The sequence below is a fragment of the Podarcis melisellensis genome, assembly GCF_964234715.1.
Source record: "Podarcis melisellensis genome assembly, chromosome: 8".
NCBI lineage: Eukaryota > Metazoa > Chordata > Lepidosauria > Squamata > Lacertidae > Podarcis > Podarcis melisellensis.
Genome location: NC_138540.1, coordinates 32,331,486 through 32,345,741, shown reverse-complemented (window position 1 = coordinate 32,345,741; position 14,256 = coordinate 32,331,486). Strand labels below are relative to the sequence as shown.

The 14,256-nt window shown below is 44.8% G+C and overlaps 1 protein-coding gene across 1 annotated transcript; it reads left to right on the top strand.

The window, feature by feature from the left end:
- Window positions 1-3,137: 3,137 nt before the first annotated feature.
- Window positions 3,138-13,881, top strand: POP4 (POP4 homolog, ribonuclease P/MRP subunit). Its single transcript, XM_081923193.1, has 7 exons — window positions 3,138-3,237; window positions 5,271-5,323; window positions 6,757-6,980; window positions 9,095-9,172; window positions 10,864-10,925; window positions 11,851-11,952; window positions 13,444-13,881. The coding sequence occupies exons 1-7, from the start codon at window positions 3,231-3,233 to the stop codon at window positions 13,578-13,580; spliced, it is 663 nt and encodes a 220-aa protein (XP_081779319.1). The 5' UTR covers window positions 3,138-3,230; the 3' UTR covers window positions 13,581-13,881.
- Window positions 13,882-14,256: the final 375 nt, after the last annotated feature.

Sequence of the window (14,256 nt, the reverse complement as noted above, 5' to 3'; positions counted from 1 at the left end):
CCAACCATCTCGTCCTCTGTCATCCCCTTCTCCTTGTGCCCTCAATCTTTCCCAGCATCAGGGTCTTTTCCAGGGAGTCTTCTCTTCTCATGAGGTGGCCAAAGTACTGGAGCCTCAGCTTCACGATCTGTCCTTCCAGTGAGCACTCAGGGCTGATTTCCTTAAGAATCGATACGTTTGATCTTCTTGCAGTCCATGGGACTCTCAAGAGTCTCCTCCAGCACCATAATTCAAAAGCATCAATTCTTTGGCGATCAGCCTTCTTGATGGTCCAGCTCTCACTTCCATACATCACTACTGGGAAAACCATGGCTTTTACTATACAAACCTTTGTTGGCAAGGTGATGTCTCTGCTTTTTAAGATGCTGTCTAGGTTTGTCATTGCTTTTCTCCCAAGAAGCAGGCATCTTTTAATTTCTTGACTGCTGTCACCATCTGCAGTGGTCATGGAGCGAAGAAAGTAAAATCTCTCACTGCCTCCATTTCTTCCCCTTCTATTTGCCAGGAGGTAATGGGACCAGTGGCCATGATCTTCCTTTTTTTGATGTTGAGGTTTATTTTGCGCTCTCCTCTTTCACCCTCATTAAAAGGTTCTTTAATTCCTTCTCACTTTCTGCCATCAAGGTTGTGTCATCCGCATATCTGAGGTTGTTGATATTTCTTCCGGAAATCTGAATTTTGGCTAGGGATTCATCCAGCCCAGCATTTCGCATGATGAATTTTGCCCCCTAGATTTCGAGGCCCTAGGCTTCAGCCTACTTAGCCTATACATAAATCCAGCGCTGGCTGGGTGGCTGGGAGCCTTGATGGCGCCCCTCTGGATGCTTCACCCGGGGCAGAAACCCTGGCTAGCCCTCTAGCTACGGCTCTGATCTACCTATCTTTTTATCTATCTACCCACATTTTCTTCTCTCACTTACTCCCCCAGATCCCTGTGCATGCCCATGAGTGATGCTCCTTCCATTAACGCTGGACGCCACAGTTCTCTTTCCTATGTTGTTACAGAATCCTCAGTCTCAACATGAGGAAATGCACCATCATTCATTCAACAATGAATTCTTACCTCGAGCTCAAAAAACAAGAAAATTAAAACGAAGCCGTGAAATTGGCAAAAGAGACCATCTTCCCCCAGGCACCAGTTTAGCTTGGATCATTGGATTTACAGCCCAGTATCACCAGTGCTGGTTTGACGGTTAATGCCTTAAATGCTTTGCGAATTATGACATAAAACCAATGAAGGGGCCCTCATGTGGCTCCAAAGACCTATCTCACTTATCTTGATCTTTCGTTCACGAAAACGGTGCCTCGCTTAACAGTGGCAGAAATTTGAGGGGTTAAATCGATTTTTTAAAAGAGATCTAATTGGCTGTGACAAGTTTCTCCCCCACACTTATTGGCAAGGGGTGGGAAGACGTTGCCACAGAATTCTGCAGTAGGTTACATTGAAATATTTATTATATTTTTAGTTTTTACATTTTATTCCACCTTTCCTCCAAGGGTTCAAGGTGGCGTACATGATTCTCCCACTCCTCATTTTACAGGAACCCTGTGAGGTAGGATTAGGCTGAGTGACAGCAACTGGCCTAAGGTCACCGGGGGAGCCACATGGTTGAATGAGGATTTGAACTCTGGTCTCCCAAGTTTGATGTCCAACCACCATCAAGGCCCAGCAAGAGAGCCCTGTATATACAGTGGTACCTCGGGTTACATACTCTTCAGGTTACAGATTCCGCTAACCCAAAAATAGTACCTCAGGTTAAGAACTTTGCTTCAGGATGAGAACAGAAATCGTGCTCCAGTGGTGCGGCGGCAGCGAGAGGCCCCATTAACTAAAGTGGTGCTTCAGGTTAAGAACAGTTTCAGGTTAAGAACGGACCTCCGGAATGAATTAAGTACGTAACCAGAGGTACCACTGTAGATTTGAGCCACTGTTGGGCTATCGCTCTGTATGCCAATCATAAATCAAGCAGTGGTGTAAAGAGCCTGCTGGATCAGGCCGATGGCCCATCTAGTCCAGCATCCTGTTCTCACAGTGGCCAACCAGATGCCAGTAGGAAACCAGCAAGCAGGATTGGAGCACAAGAGCAACTCTCCCCTCCAGTGGATTCCGGCAACTGCTATTTGAAAGCATTACTGCCTCCAACATTAATGCACTTCACCTCTGTGAATCTGCCTTATCTTTTTTTCAAAAACCATCCAAGTCAGTGGCCATCATTGCCTCCTGTGGAGTTGCATGGTTTTAGGTATGCAATGCTTGAAGAATTGTTTTCTTTTCTCTGTCCTGAATCTTCCAACCTTCATCATCATTGGATGGCAGCGAGCTCCAGTGCTATGAGGGAGAAAAAGCTTTTCTCCATCCACTTTCTGCATGCCATGTATAAATAGCATCTTATTCACCTTTTCTCTGAACTGAAAAAGTCCCAAACGCTGCGACCTTTCTTCACAGAGTAAGGGAGTCCATTCCTTACAAGAATTAAGAAAATTCTGAGCAGCGTCCACTGTTCAAAAAATCTTCTTCCTTGCCAGTTCAGGCAGCCATATGTGTGTTCCTAAAAGGAGGGACCAGTTACATTGTCTGTAGATAAGACTTCCAGGTTTGATTTGACGCTAAGGTTGTGTATGCCTGCAAAGATACAAAACGGGCAGCTGTCTAGGAGTGTTGCTTAACCGGGACTGGATAAGAGACCCCAACGAGGTAGAAGAAGCAGATAGAGCAGCCTCCTTTTCGCTCAGGTCTCATTTTGTGAAGAAAGTGAGAGGAAACAACGTAACCACCATATATACCATAAGCCTGCCTTTAAAAAAAAAATCCCTTTAACAAAAAAAGTGCTGCTAATGCATATTTTTCGAAGTTTACATAGTTCAAAACGTCCGGCAGATGCATAATCCGTCATTCTTTTCAGACTGACTTAACGACAGCCCTGCAATGTAGCGCGCTGCATCTTGCTTGTTTACCCCTATTATTTCTGTTTCTACGACGCATCAAGGATTTGCAAAGGGCATAACTGCGCGTGCGTAGATAAAATACTGATCAGAATTTGCTTCTCCTATTCTAGCTCTACAGTCGTTCTTAGGGGTGGGTCTAGCGGAGATGCGTCTCTCCCTCTATCCAGAGGGTGAAGGCAGCGCATGCGCGTTTCAGTTTGTGGGCGGTGGAGGCGGAAGAGGAGCGCGTGAGCGGACTGAATCGCTTTCGCCTATTCCGTGCGGAGAAGGATCCGGCCGGCAAGATGGAGAGTAAGTGTGCTTGGATCGCCCTCAGGTCACTTTGCTCCTTTCCCATCGGCGTGGGGGCGTGTATCTTACTGTTTTGCTCCGGAATGATTAATCCGGAGTGACTCCGGTTCTGGCCTCGCGGTCATTAAAGCTGTCCTATTTTACCCATTTGGGAATTGGGGTGGAGGAGCTACCTTTTTCCCACGCGTTCACCCACATCCGCCCCGTGATGCAGAGTGCTTAAAACCCCATTCTATTTTACTCTGGAACCACTGGTCTGGACTGACCTGAAGTCTGCTTTGTTTTCTTTTTTGCCAGCTTCCCGACGAGCAGGGAGTGAAGCGAAACTAATTTCTTTTACTCTTTCGCCCACCTTCTCTGCGAGTAGCGCAAGACGCGTGTCTGTTGATCTTGTGAACATGACCTTAAAGCAGCAGATTCCCCTCACGGCTCAGGCATGGGGCAAGCTAAGCGGGAGAGGAATGGAATTCAAGTAATCTAAATTCAGGCACAAGCTTCTGTCAATAATATATACATATTTGGGGGGTATACTTACAGGGGGTCCAAATAGAGAGAGGCCTAAGGTGATTTCTCTCACTTTCGTGTGCCTTATTTCCCTTCAATTATTATTTATCCTTCCTTTTGCAAGTTGCCAAACAGGGACTTGATTGTTGTTTATCACCATTGTCATTTATTTGTTTGCCGCCTTTCAACCATGCTTGCAACATGAAAGAATTTACATAATTGCAAAAGTATGAGACAAGTAGTCATAAGCAATAAATAAAAACGTATCAAAATGTGCACAACAAAAGTAAATAAGTTATAATAAGATACAAAAAATAAAGATACAAAAAATGAATGTCAATAACTGCAAAATTAACATCTCCAAAATTAAATCTCGATCCCAGCAAATAAAAAAAACCTAAACAATGCCCCACTAAATGCATCAACTTCCCCATCTCAGAACAATTTATTATTATTATACAAGAACATGTAGCCACACACAAAAAACCAAGTAAAAATATATAAAAATATATATAAAATGTCCAGTAGCACCTTAGAAACCAACTAAGTTTGTTCTTGGTACTGGACAATTTTTTATTTTTTATATATATTTCTACTGCGACAGACCAACACGGCTACCTACCTGAACACAAAACCAAGTAACAGAGGAAAAAGTAATAATACAGAGTTGCAGAATAAAACAGTAACAGCAAAGCAGTGTATCAAATAGCAAATGCATCAAGTTGAGTCCCAGACTCCTGGTCTGGGAGAAAGAAGGGATATAAATAAATAATATAATAAATGTTATGGTGATAGTAATAATAATAATTTCCAACTCCTACTCTCCTAGCATTCCATCAGAATGACTTAAGAACCAGAACCCAGCATTGAACAAAGGGGATGCTTGATTCATTTGGTGCTACTAAGAACAAGGGGCAGATTTATGTCCCTATTGTAAAGGATGATCCAGGGGACATTACTTTCTCCTGTATGAGTGAATGGCTGCCAACCAGTGTTATGCTAAGCTAAAAGGACCCAAGGAGGAGTAAAGAGGCTGTGGTCTCCTTCCTGGGAGCCTGCATGTTCCCACTCACCCATGATTTGGCTTAGTGTCCCCTTTGAACATGACCCATCAGAAAATGCATCTCCATCAGGATCTGAGCTATGCTGAAAAGCAGGTCTGGAATTTTAGTATTTCCTCAACGTGAGTCCATGAGTGTGGAGGGTTGTGTGACATAAGATATATATTTTCATTATTTGTTGAATTTGTATCCCACCTTTTTCTCCAGGGAGCTTCATGAATGAGTAGGGACTAGAACCCCAATTTCCCACATCCCAGTCCCACACTCTAACCACTACACTGGTTTTGGGGGTGTCCTATTTGGAACAGTGTTCTGGATTCCATATGTGAAACGGAAGATGACAAAATGCCCCACGTGTTTAGACCAGTCTGCTCCTGTTTTCAATGCTGCTGCTTTGTTACTGAACATGAAGCCTGTGATGTTTTGTTTGGAAAGGATGTATGGAAACCTCTCCCTAATCTCTTCCAGGTGTGTTATATCGGCAGCTACCCCAGCAGACAGCCACACTCCTGAACATACAGGTATTTTCTGTGCATTGGGGCAAAAAAATGGAACTGGTATGAAGGCAAGGTGGAAGCAGGACAATACACACACACACACACACACACACGAAGACAAAGAAAGCAAAAGACCTGGATGTAGGAACTCTGCTGTGTCAGACTGAGGGAAATTACCTCAGCTTGCCAATTAATACAAGAGGGACCTCCTTTCATGGAAGAGAAGGCTACTGGAGGGAGCAATGCTTCTGAATACCAGTTGCTGGAAACCACAGGAGAGGAGAGGGCTCTTGGGCTCAAATCCTGCTTGTGGTTTTCCCACAGACATCAAGATAGCCACTATGAGAACAGGAAGCTGGACTAGATGGACCATTGGTGTGATTCTGATGTTCATATGGTATTGAAAGACCTACATTGGCTCCCAGTATTTTTCTGTGCACAATTCAAAGTGTTGGTGCTGACCTTTAAAGCCTTAAACGGCTTCGGTCCAGTATATCTGAAAGAGCGTCTCCACCACCATCGTTCTACCCGGACACTGAGGTCCAGCTTCGAGGGCCTTCTGGCGGCTCCCTAGCTGCGAGAGGCCAAAGTTACAGGGAACCAGGCAGAGGGCCTTCTTAGTAGTGGCACCCACCCTGTGGAACACCCTCCCAACAGATGTCAAAGAGAACAACAACTACCAGACTTTTAGAAGACATCTGAAGGCAGCCCTGTTTAGGGAAGCTTTTAATGTTTGATGTATTACGGTATTTTAATATTTTGTTGGAAGCTGCCCAGAGTGGCTGAGGAAGCCCAGCCAGATGGTGGGGTATAAATTATTATTATTATTATTATTATTATTATTATTATCATATGCAACAAAATGCTGTAGCATGAAATACTTGTTTTCGGAATTCTGGTCTTAACAACCAGAATACTGCATTCCGTTTCCCCTCTTGCCAGTCAGAATTCTGTGACCACTGAGCATGTTTTGGCCCTCATTGCACTGTTTTGCTTCTATATGTGTTTGCAAACCTGCTACAAGGGGCAAAGAGAGGGATCCCCCCCAAGCTTGGCAATAGCTCTGTTGGTTTGTGGGTGGTGCTGATATAAAAAGAAAAATCTATTAAAATATAGGTAATAAAAACAGTGCAGCACTATTAAAAGCCCTTTTCTTTAAAACTAAAACTAAAACCAGTCAATTCGCAAAGGCCTCTTGGAATAAAACAGTCTGCAGAACCAGGAGGGACCCAGTCTAGCTTCTCTTGGGAGGGAGTTCCAAAGGCTGGGAGCAGCCACCAAGAAGGCTCTTCTCCTGTGTCCCCACCAAGCGTGCCTGTGAAGGTGGTAGGGCCTCCCCCTAAGATCTCAGAGCCCAGGCAGGAGAATATGGTCCTTCAGATAGCCTATGTTTTGTGAAGAAGTGCACACTTTAGTCTCAGTGACTCAGTGAATTCTCTTTCTTCTTCTTTTTGTAGCCTCAAGGGTCAAAGGAAGCCGAGGCCTTTGTGAAAGCCTTCCTAAAGCGCAGCATGCCTCAGAAGAGCGATGAAGACATCCAGGACCACTTAACCCGAAAAGCGGTTGTCCTGGAACACCTGCACAAGAGGAGGGGAAGGCAGAAGAAGAGGAAAGGCAAGGGGTTCTCCGCCAAGCAGAGGAGAGAGATGAAGCTCTTTGACATTAAACCAGAGCACCAGAGGTACGTACTTCTTCGTGAAGCAAATAGTTAAGCTGTGGGTTTCGCTCCCGCAGGAGACAGCAATGGCCACCAACTTAGACAGCAGCCCAGCGGTCAGCATTGGTCTCAGCCTGCTGGCAGAAAGCTAGCAAAGAGGGAGCCAGTGTGACCTCTCTTGGGGAGGGAATTCCACATAATGGGGGAGCAGCCACAGAAAAGGTTCTCTCTCTCTCGGGTCACCACCATGTTTCTGAAGTTGCCGAGACTGAGAGAAATTGCACTGAGGATCTTAACACCCGGGCAGATATGAATATAGATATATTATATTTCAAGGAGCCTGAGCCCAAGGGACTGATGGAAGGGGGGAGGACTCCATCCCAGGACAGAGTCTAACACAGGTCAGTTAAGCCAGGCTAGTAATTTGCATGCGCTCATTTACAGTGTTGTGTTAACAACTGATAGCAGTATAGAAAGCCTCCTTAAGAAGGATGCTTGGTTTTTTCCTTTTTGCAAATTGGGATGTCAGTAAGGAAATGTGCTTTGGTCTGTACCATTCTGATTTTGATAGTGGCAATGAGTTAACAGGTTCTTTTCACCATGTTGGTTCACAACCAGGAAAGATAACTTGCCTTTGGCACGACAGGCTTCACTTTCAAGTTAACCTGTCTGAGCACCCAGGTGGTTCACTCACCAGCATCTCCAGGTAGGGTTTGGAAAAGATTCCCTGCCTGAAACCCTGGAGAGTTTTTGCCAGTCAATCTAGACGGCACTGGCGTAGGTGAACCAATGATCTGACTTGGTGTAGGGCAGCTTCCTAGAATATTCAAAGCACTAGATTTCTCATTTAAAATAATTCTACAATGGTACTTGGCCACTAGAGGGCAACTTGTGACCTTTTAATTCCAAAAGGTGCCTTGTTTTCAATTTGTGGATGATCATTTTTCTTTTGTTTTTAAGGCTTTCAAATGGCAGAGCTGGTGTGTCGGCTCAGCTGTGCTCCGATAGCAATAATCAGATAGTATCACCTTCTAGTGTTAGACCCCATATTCCCTACACAAAGTTCCCTGGGAAGAAGGATGGATTTTTAAGCCACTCTGCTAATTGTAGATCTGTGAGGGGAGTAGGGGTCTCCTAGCAACCCTCAGCAGCCTGAACGAACTATAGTTCCTAGGATTATTGGAGGGAGAGAGCCATGACTGTTGAATGGTATAATAAGTGTTTTAAATGTATGATGCAGTTATGACCCAGAAGACAAGCAGCTCAGGTGGTTCCCTTCAGCATTTCAGGAGCAGAGAATAAGGCTGTCTTTAGCCCCCAAAATTAAACGGACCAAAACTTTCGGCAACACTTGACGTTTGTCATGTTTCAGATCCAGTTTAGCTCTACCTTAAACTTCAATAAAAATGACGCACTATCGAGCCTTGTCTAAACTATACAATTAAAGCAGTGTCTCGCCACTTTAAACAGTCAGGGCTTCCTGCAAAGAATCATGGGAATCCTGTGGTTCGTTAAGGATATATAGAGGTTAGGAGATGCCGGTTCCCCTCACGGAGCTAGAATTCCCAGAATTCCTTCTGAAAAGGGGGCTGGTGGTTAAACAACTCAGATCGTAACTTTCTCTCCAATGCAATCACTGTCCTTGAACGGCATTAAAGCCGTTGGATGGCCATCTTGTTTCGCTTACAACTGATGGCTATTGAAAACGTTGAGCGCTTTCTGAACAGGAAGGCCCAGACTTCATCCACAACTCCAGCCTTTTTATGCTATCTTTTTGTGAATTGCCTTTGTCCCACTCGTAATATTCCATCCATAAAATCAGGAGGGAAACAGTTTCTGAAATCCTAAATTGAATAGTTTCCATTTCGGACGAGAGGGCTATCGATGGCTGCTCACCGTGATGGCACAGTCAGAGGAAGCAATGATTCTGAATACCAGTTGCTGGAAGCTCAAATCCTTGTGCTTGCTGGTTTCCGGCAGGCATCTAGTTGGCCACTGTGAGAACAGGATGCTGGACTAGATAGGTCACTGGGGCCTGATCCAGCAGGGCTCTTCTTGCATTCTTAGATTTAATAGATGCTTCAGGGCATTGTTGATACATGGGGAATTAACAAAGTCATTTTTTACTTGTTCTGCAGGTACGAAATCTTTGTGCCCTTACATGAGCTGTGGGAGCAGTACATCAGAGAACTCTGCAACGGGCTCAAGCCAGAAGCGTAAGTTCATTAGGCTTAAGTAGTGCTTGGATCACATTTGGAGACTTATGTTGGGAGCATAGCAGTGATCAGGAAATCAGGGGATGGGGAACCCGTGGCCCTCCAGATGTTGTTGGACTCCAACTCCCATCAGCCCCAGCAAACAGCCTGGCTAGTGGTCATGGATGATGCAAGTTTGGTGTTTTCACCACAGGTTCCCCTATCTCTGTGTTAGCCCCAAATGGAATTACTTATTATCATTTTTTGTTTGTTTGTTTTATTGGGCACCACCAAATAAATAAACCTCAAAGCAGTTTAAAGTAAGAATAAAGCAATGGAATTAACAGCAAAAACAGTTAAAGACAACTATTTAAAATATTTGGGGGGGAGAAAAGTCTGTGCAGTGTGATTTTGTGGTTCGAGGACCCAATCCTCGCTTTGTGGAATGAAGACACACAGACACAGAGTATAAGGTTAATGGGCAAGAAAAGGCCACAGGTTTATTGATTACAGCAAGTGAGAAGGTATTGGCTTAGGCATTGGACGACGACAGATTGACTCCACCCACTCGGAGAGGGGTGAGCCCAAAGGGGGTTTATTCACCAGAAGGTGGAGCCTGTTGATGCTAATACAACTATAAGCTCCCCCCTGATGCCACCGAGGGTCGTGCCATGGCCCCCCCGCCACACAGGCATCGGACAGAATCCATAACCACTGGATTCCTTTAACGGAATACCCAAATTTGAAGGGGTAGGCGATGGCCACACCTAGCCCTTCCACACACCATCAACACATTCCAATGCCTAACCTAACCGCCAATACCAAGAAAGTTGTGACGATTGCTACGAGGTAGACGAAAAAACCAAAAGGCCTAATGCCAATTGGAAAAATTCCTACCAGGCCCCCTGGGCAACCTGGGCGACCAACCTAAGGTCCATAGCAAGGTCAAGAGAAAAACTAAGCTCTAAGGGAGTGGAGGGTGGGTGACTCGCGACGAGAAGGCGGAAAATGAGGCGGAATGGCTGGTGCAGCAGTAAGTTAAACTGCAAACCACGCCCCCTCCAAGCCGCCCGGTTGGGTGCTTACCTGTGGGCGTGGTGCGCCAACCAGGTGAGTGGGGCAGGGGGCGTAACGCCCCCTGTGTGACACACAAACAGCGTCCCGCCCACAACACCTCCCCTCTTGGAGGAGGAGAGGCTTTTCTCTACATGCTTTCTGACCTGTAGGGTTATTTTAGGTAAGGTCCAGCACTTATGGGTTGTAGCCAGTACTAGTCATAACTCTGATCAGTCCCATTGAAATTACAGGGCATGATTAACATAGGGCAATTAATTTCAATAGGGCTACTCTGAGTAAAAGGTCGTTGAACGCAACCCTGTGTTTGTAAGGTAATAGCTGCATGCAGTTCCTGGTTGCATGGGACAGTGAAGAGGCTGTTAGAGAAGAGATGGATCACACCATCTCTCCTTTATGCCTGCCATAGAATGGCGAGGGAAGCCCACTCCTCTGCACCCTGCATGGACATTCAGCCCTCTGCCAACCACTTGCAGGCTAGTGACGCCAAAGGCTTATTTGCAAGGCTGCTTTAAATTGAGTATTTCAGTATTTGAATGGCTTAGTGTTTCTTGGCACTGTAATGTTAATATTGTTGCTTTTTTAATACTTTGAAGAATTCTAACATTAATTAGTGTATTATATGTTATTTTTATCAGGCAGCCACAGATGATTCAGGCCAAATTGCTGAAAGCTGATCTTCACGGAGCTCTCATTACAGGTATTTGACTTCCGATCCTAAATGCAGGGATGCTTTTAACTTGGGACAGTTCTGAAGGCTGAAAGACAAATGTCACCTACTTAAGCAGATCTCAATTGACCCTGTGAGTTTTGGGTTGATCAGCTGAGCAAGTGATCGATTGACGAAACCTGCATATTTTGCGTAGGAGGGATCAATAACTTCAAAGGAAATGATGTACTTTTTTGTTTTCAAATGGGCTGCATGTAAGTAGAGCCATGCTGGATCAGATCAAGGGCTATAAGGGTTTTTGATCCAGTAGGAGGTATTCATTGATATGGGGATAAGAATAGGCAGTTTCTGCCTCCTCCCTGCAAACTCACATGCCTTCGGAAATCTCTTCTGAATGATGATATTTTTATTATTGTGACTCGCCTTCCACGTATACGTCCTTGTCTTCAAAACTAACTTTTTGTCTTTCTAATCCCTTTAGCCACAGACTCAGTTAACACACACTAGGGATACACTGCAACATTATATTGGAAAGGCCTGCTTGCTAAACAAAAATATATAGGCTGCCCAATTAATTGGGGGCAACCATGTAGTCAATCTGTGTCCTGGTTCCAGCAAAACAATCTTAGACTGATAAGCCATGTGCCTAGCTTTTGCACTTTTATCCTGCCTCGTCAAACCACAGTTCCTTGTGATGTCCAAACTGGGAAACTATGGTTTCCATGCTACTTAAACATCATGATTTGGAAGCCAAGTCAATTACCCCTTGTTGGTGCAAATCCGCTGAGTGTTATAAATAAATAGACACTGAAATCAGCTGGATGACACTTGTCAATTACACAAGCAGTTGCATTCTGTACTGTAAGGGGAAGCACAGAAGCAGGCAGAGTATTGCAATAAGTGTAATGCGAAAACTGACTGTCCTGCCCTAATAATCTGCTTTTCTTTGCTATAGTGACTAAATCGAAATGCCCCTCCTATGTCGGCATCACAGGCATTGTCCTGCAGGAAATGAAACATGTTTTCAAAATTATCACAAAAGAAGACAAGATGAAAGGTACCGGACACTCCTTACTGTAACTTGCTTTGTTAATGGTCCCGTCAAATTGCACAATGAATCATGGCTCCTCCTTCACTAATGGCCATTCTTTCTCACTTCACCCTGGAAGGGTCTTGGCTAGTTGCTACAGAGTTGACATTTCGGTTTCTTTTTTTTAAAAAAGTGAAATTGGTAAATCACAATTAAGATCTGTTTTCAGAGTATGCTGTACTGCACTTTAGGCACCAGCAAAAGCATTCCTTTTCAATGAGGCCTTTGGCTTTAAACTATGTTTCTCCCTGTTGTCGGCTGCTTAAGTCTCAGTCTTGATTTGTAGGCCCCTCAAGACAGGGGTCTGCCCCCCTCATTCAGAGTTAAGCACCCCATACAATGTGGTGAACTGCAGTGGTTTTCAACCGGTGTGCCATGGCACCCTGGGGTGCCTTGAATGATGGTCAGAGGTGCTGCGGGCAACACTGGCCTCTGTCCCTCTTTCCTTCCCACCCTCCTCTGATGCCCTCTTGCGTCTCTGCCTCCCAAAGGCTTGCACAGCTGTTTATTGCAGCAGCAGTGGCTATAAGCCAGGGCCTTTTCAGTACTGGCCCCAACTTGGTGGAACACTCTGTCACAGGAGACTAGGGCCCTGTGGGACTTGACATATTTCCGCAAGGCCTGCAAGACAGAGCTGTTCCGCCTGGCCTTTGGTTTGGACTCAGTCTGACCCTTAATGTTTCCTTCCCCTTATGGTCTTGATTTATCAGCTGCATTTTAAATTGCATTTTAACGTGTATTTTAAATCCCCCCCCCCCCCGATTATGTTTGTACTGTGATTTTATTGGTGTTAGCCGCTCTGAGCCTGGCTCTGGCTGGGGAGGGCGGGGTATAAATTATTATTATTATTATTATTATTATTATTATTATTATTAAGCTCCACAGGCGAATGGTGCTTCTGGGAGGCAGCTCTCTTTGGGGCACGGAGGGGGGCAGCTCAGAGACCAGAGACTGCAGCGGTGGCAGCTGCCCAGAGGACTCCCAAGGCAGAGGGAACACTCCACAAGGGAGGGTGTTGGGTGTTTGAAAAGCGATGGAGGCTGCCAGCTCTGCAGGCAATACTAGGTTCCTGAGCCCCACAGGGGTGCCGCAGAAAGAATGTAGTTGGTCAAGGGAGCCGTGGACTCGAAAAGGTTGAAAACTCTGTTGTAGTGGGTTAAGAGTGCTGGACTGGGACCTGGAAGAGAACCGGTTTCAAATCCCTACTTGATCCATGAAGCTTACTGGGTGATCTTGGGGCAGGTCATTGCCTCTCAGCCTAACCTACCTCATTGGGTTACTGTGGGGATTAAATGGGGGGATGGAACCACATATACCCCCTTGAGCTCCTTGGAGGAAAAGGTGAGATCTAAATGCAGTAAATAAATAAATAAGGTGGTACATCAATAGAACCACATAAGGCTCTGCATTTGCACTGCGGCTGCTGACGCCTGTCATCTTCTTGGCTTCCCTTTCCAGTCATCCCGAAGCTCAACAATGTCTTCAGCCTGGAGATTGATGGCTTCATCTCCTACATCTACGGGAGCAAGATTCAGTTCCGAGCCAGCGAGCGTTCTGCAAAGAAGTTCAAAGGAAGAGGGACAATTGACCTGTGAACCTTCTTCCTTCTTTCTTTCTTTCTTTCTTTCTTTCTTTCTTTCTTTCTTTCTGGAAATGGGAGCCACTGATGTGCTGTTTCCAAGGGATGGAGAGACTATTCCTAGCAGTTTGTGCATCCTGAGACTTGGGTGCATGTGATGGAACAATCCTTGTTGTTTTAAACAAGAGTGTGTGAGAAAGGCATCCATATAAATGAATGCTCCCTGAGTGTTTCAAACACCTTTCTATCCTTTGTACATCCTTTCTGTATTATCAATGTTATTAAACCTGTTAAATAAATAAAATCATTTCCACTAAGCCCTAGGATCTAATCTGATACTTTGTTTACAGCAAAGTAAACCTTCCATAACCTCCCCGTAAGATTATGCATTTTGCAGTAGTAAACTGAGTCCTGGTTTGCATACCCTTGTAACTATCACAAGGATGACTCAAGATATCTTTGCAGTAGGAAAGAATGAGTTAACAGCAAGCATTTTCTTTTCTTTTTAAAAATATTTTCAAATTTTTTAGTTACAATTTTTCTCATATTTAATGCTTTTTCCAAAATGTCAGATACAGGATGAACTTCCTCCTGCCCCCGTTCTGAATTCCAATTTTCTCCCCTTATTTTCTTGCATCTCATTTTTATTTTCAAACTCATATACTCTTATTTGCCTTGATTTCCAATGTTAA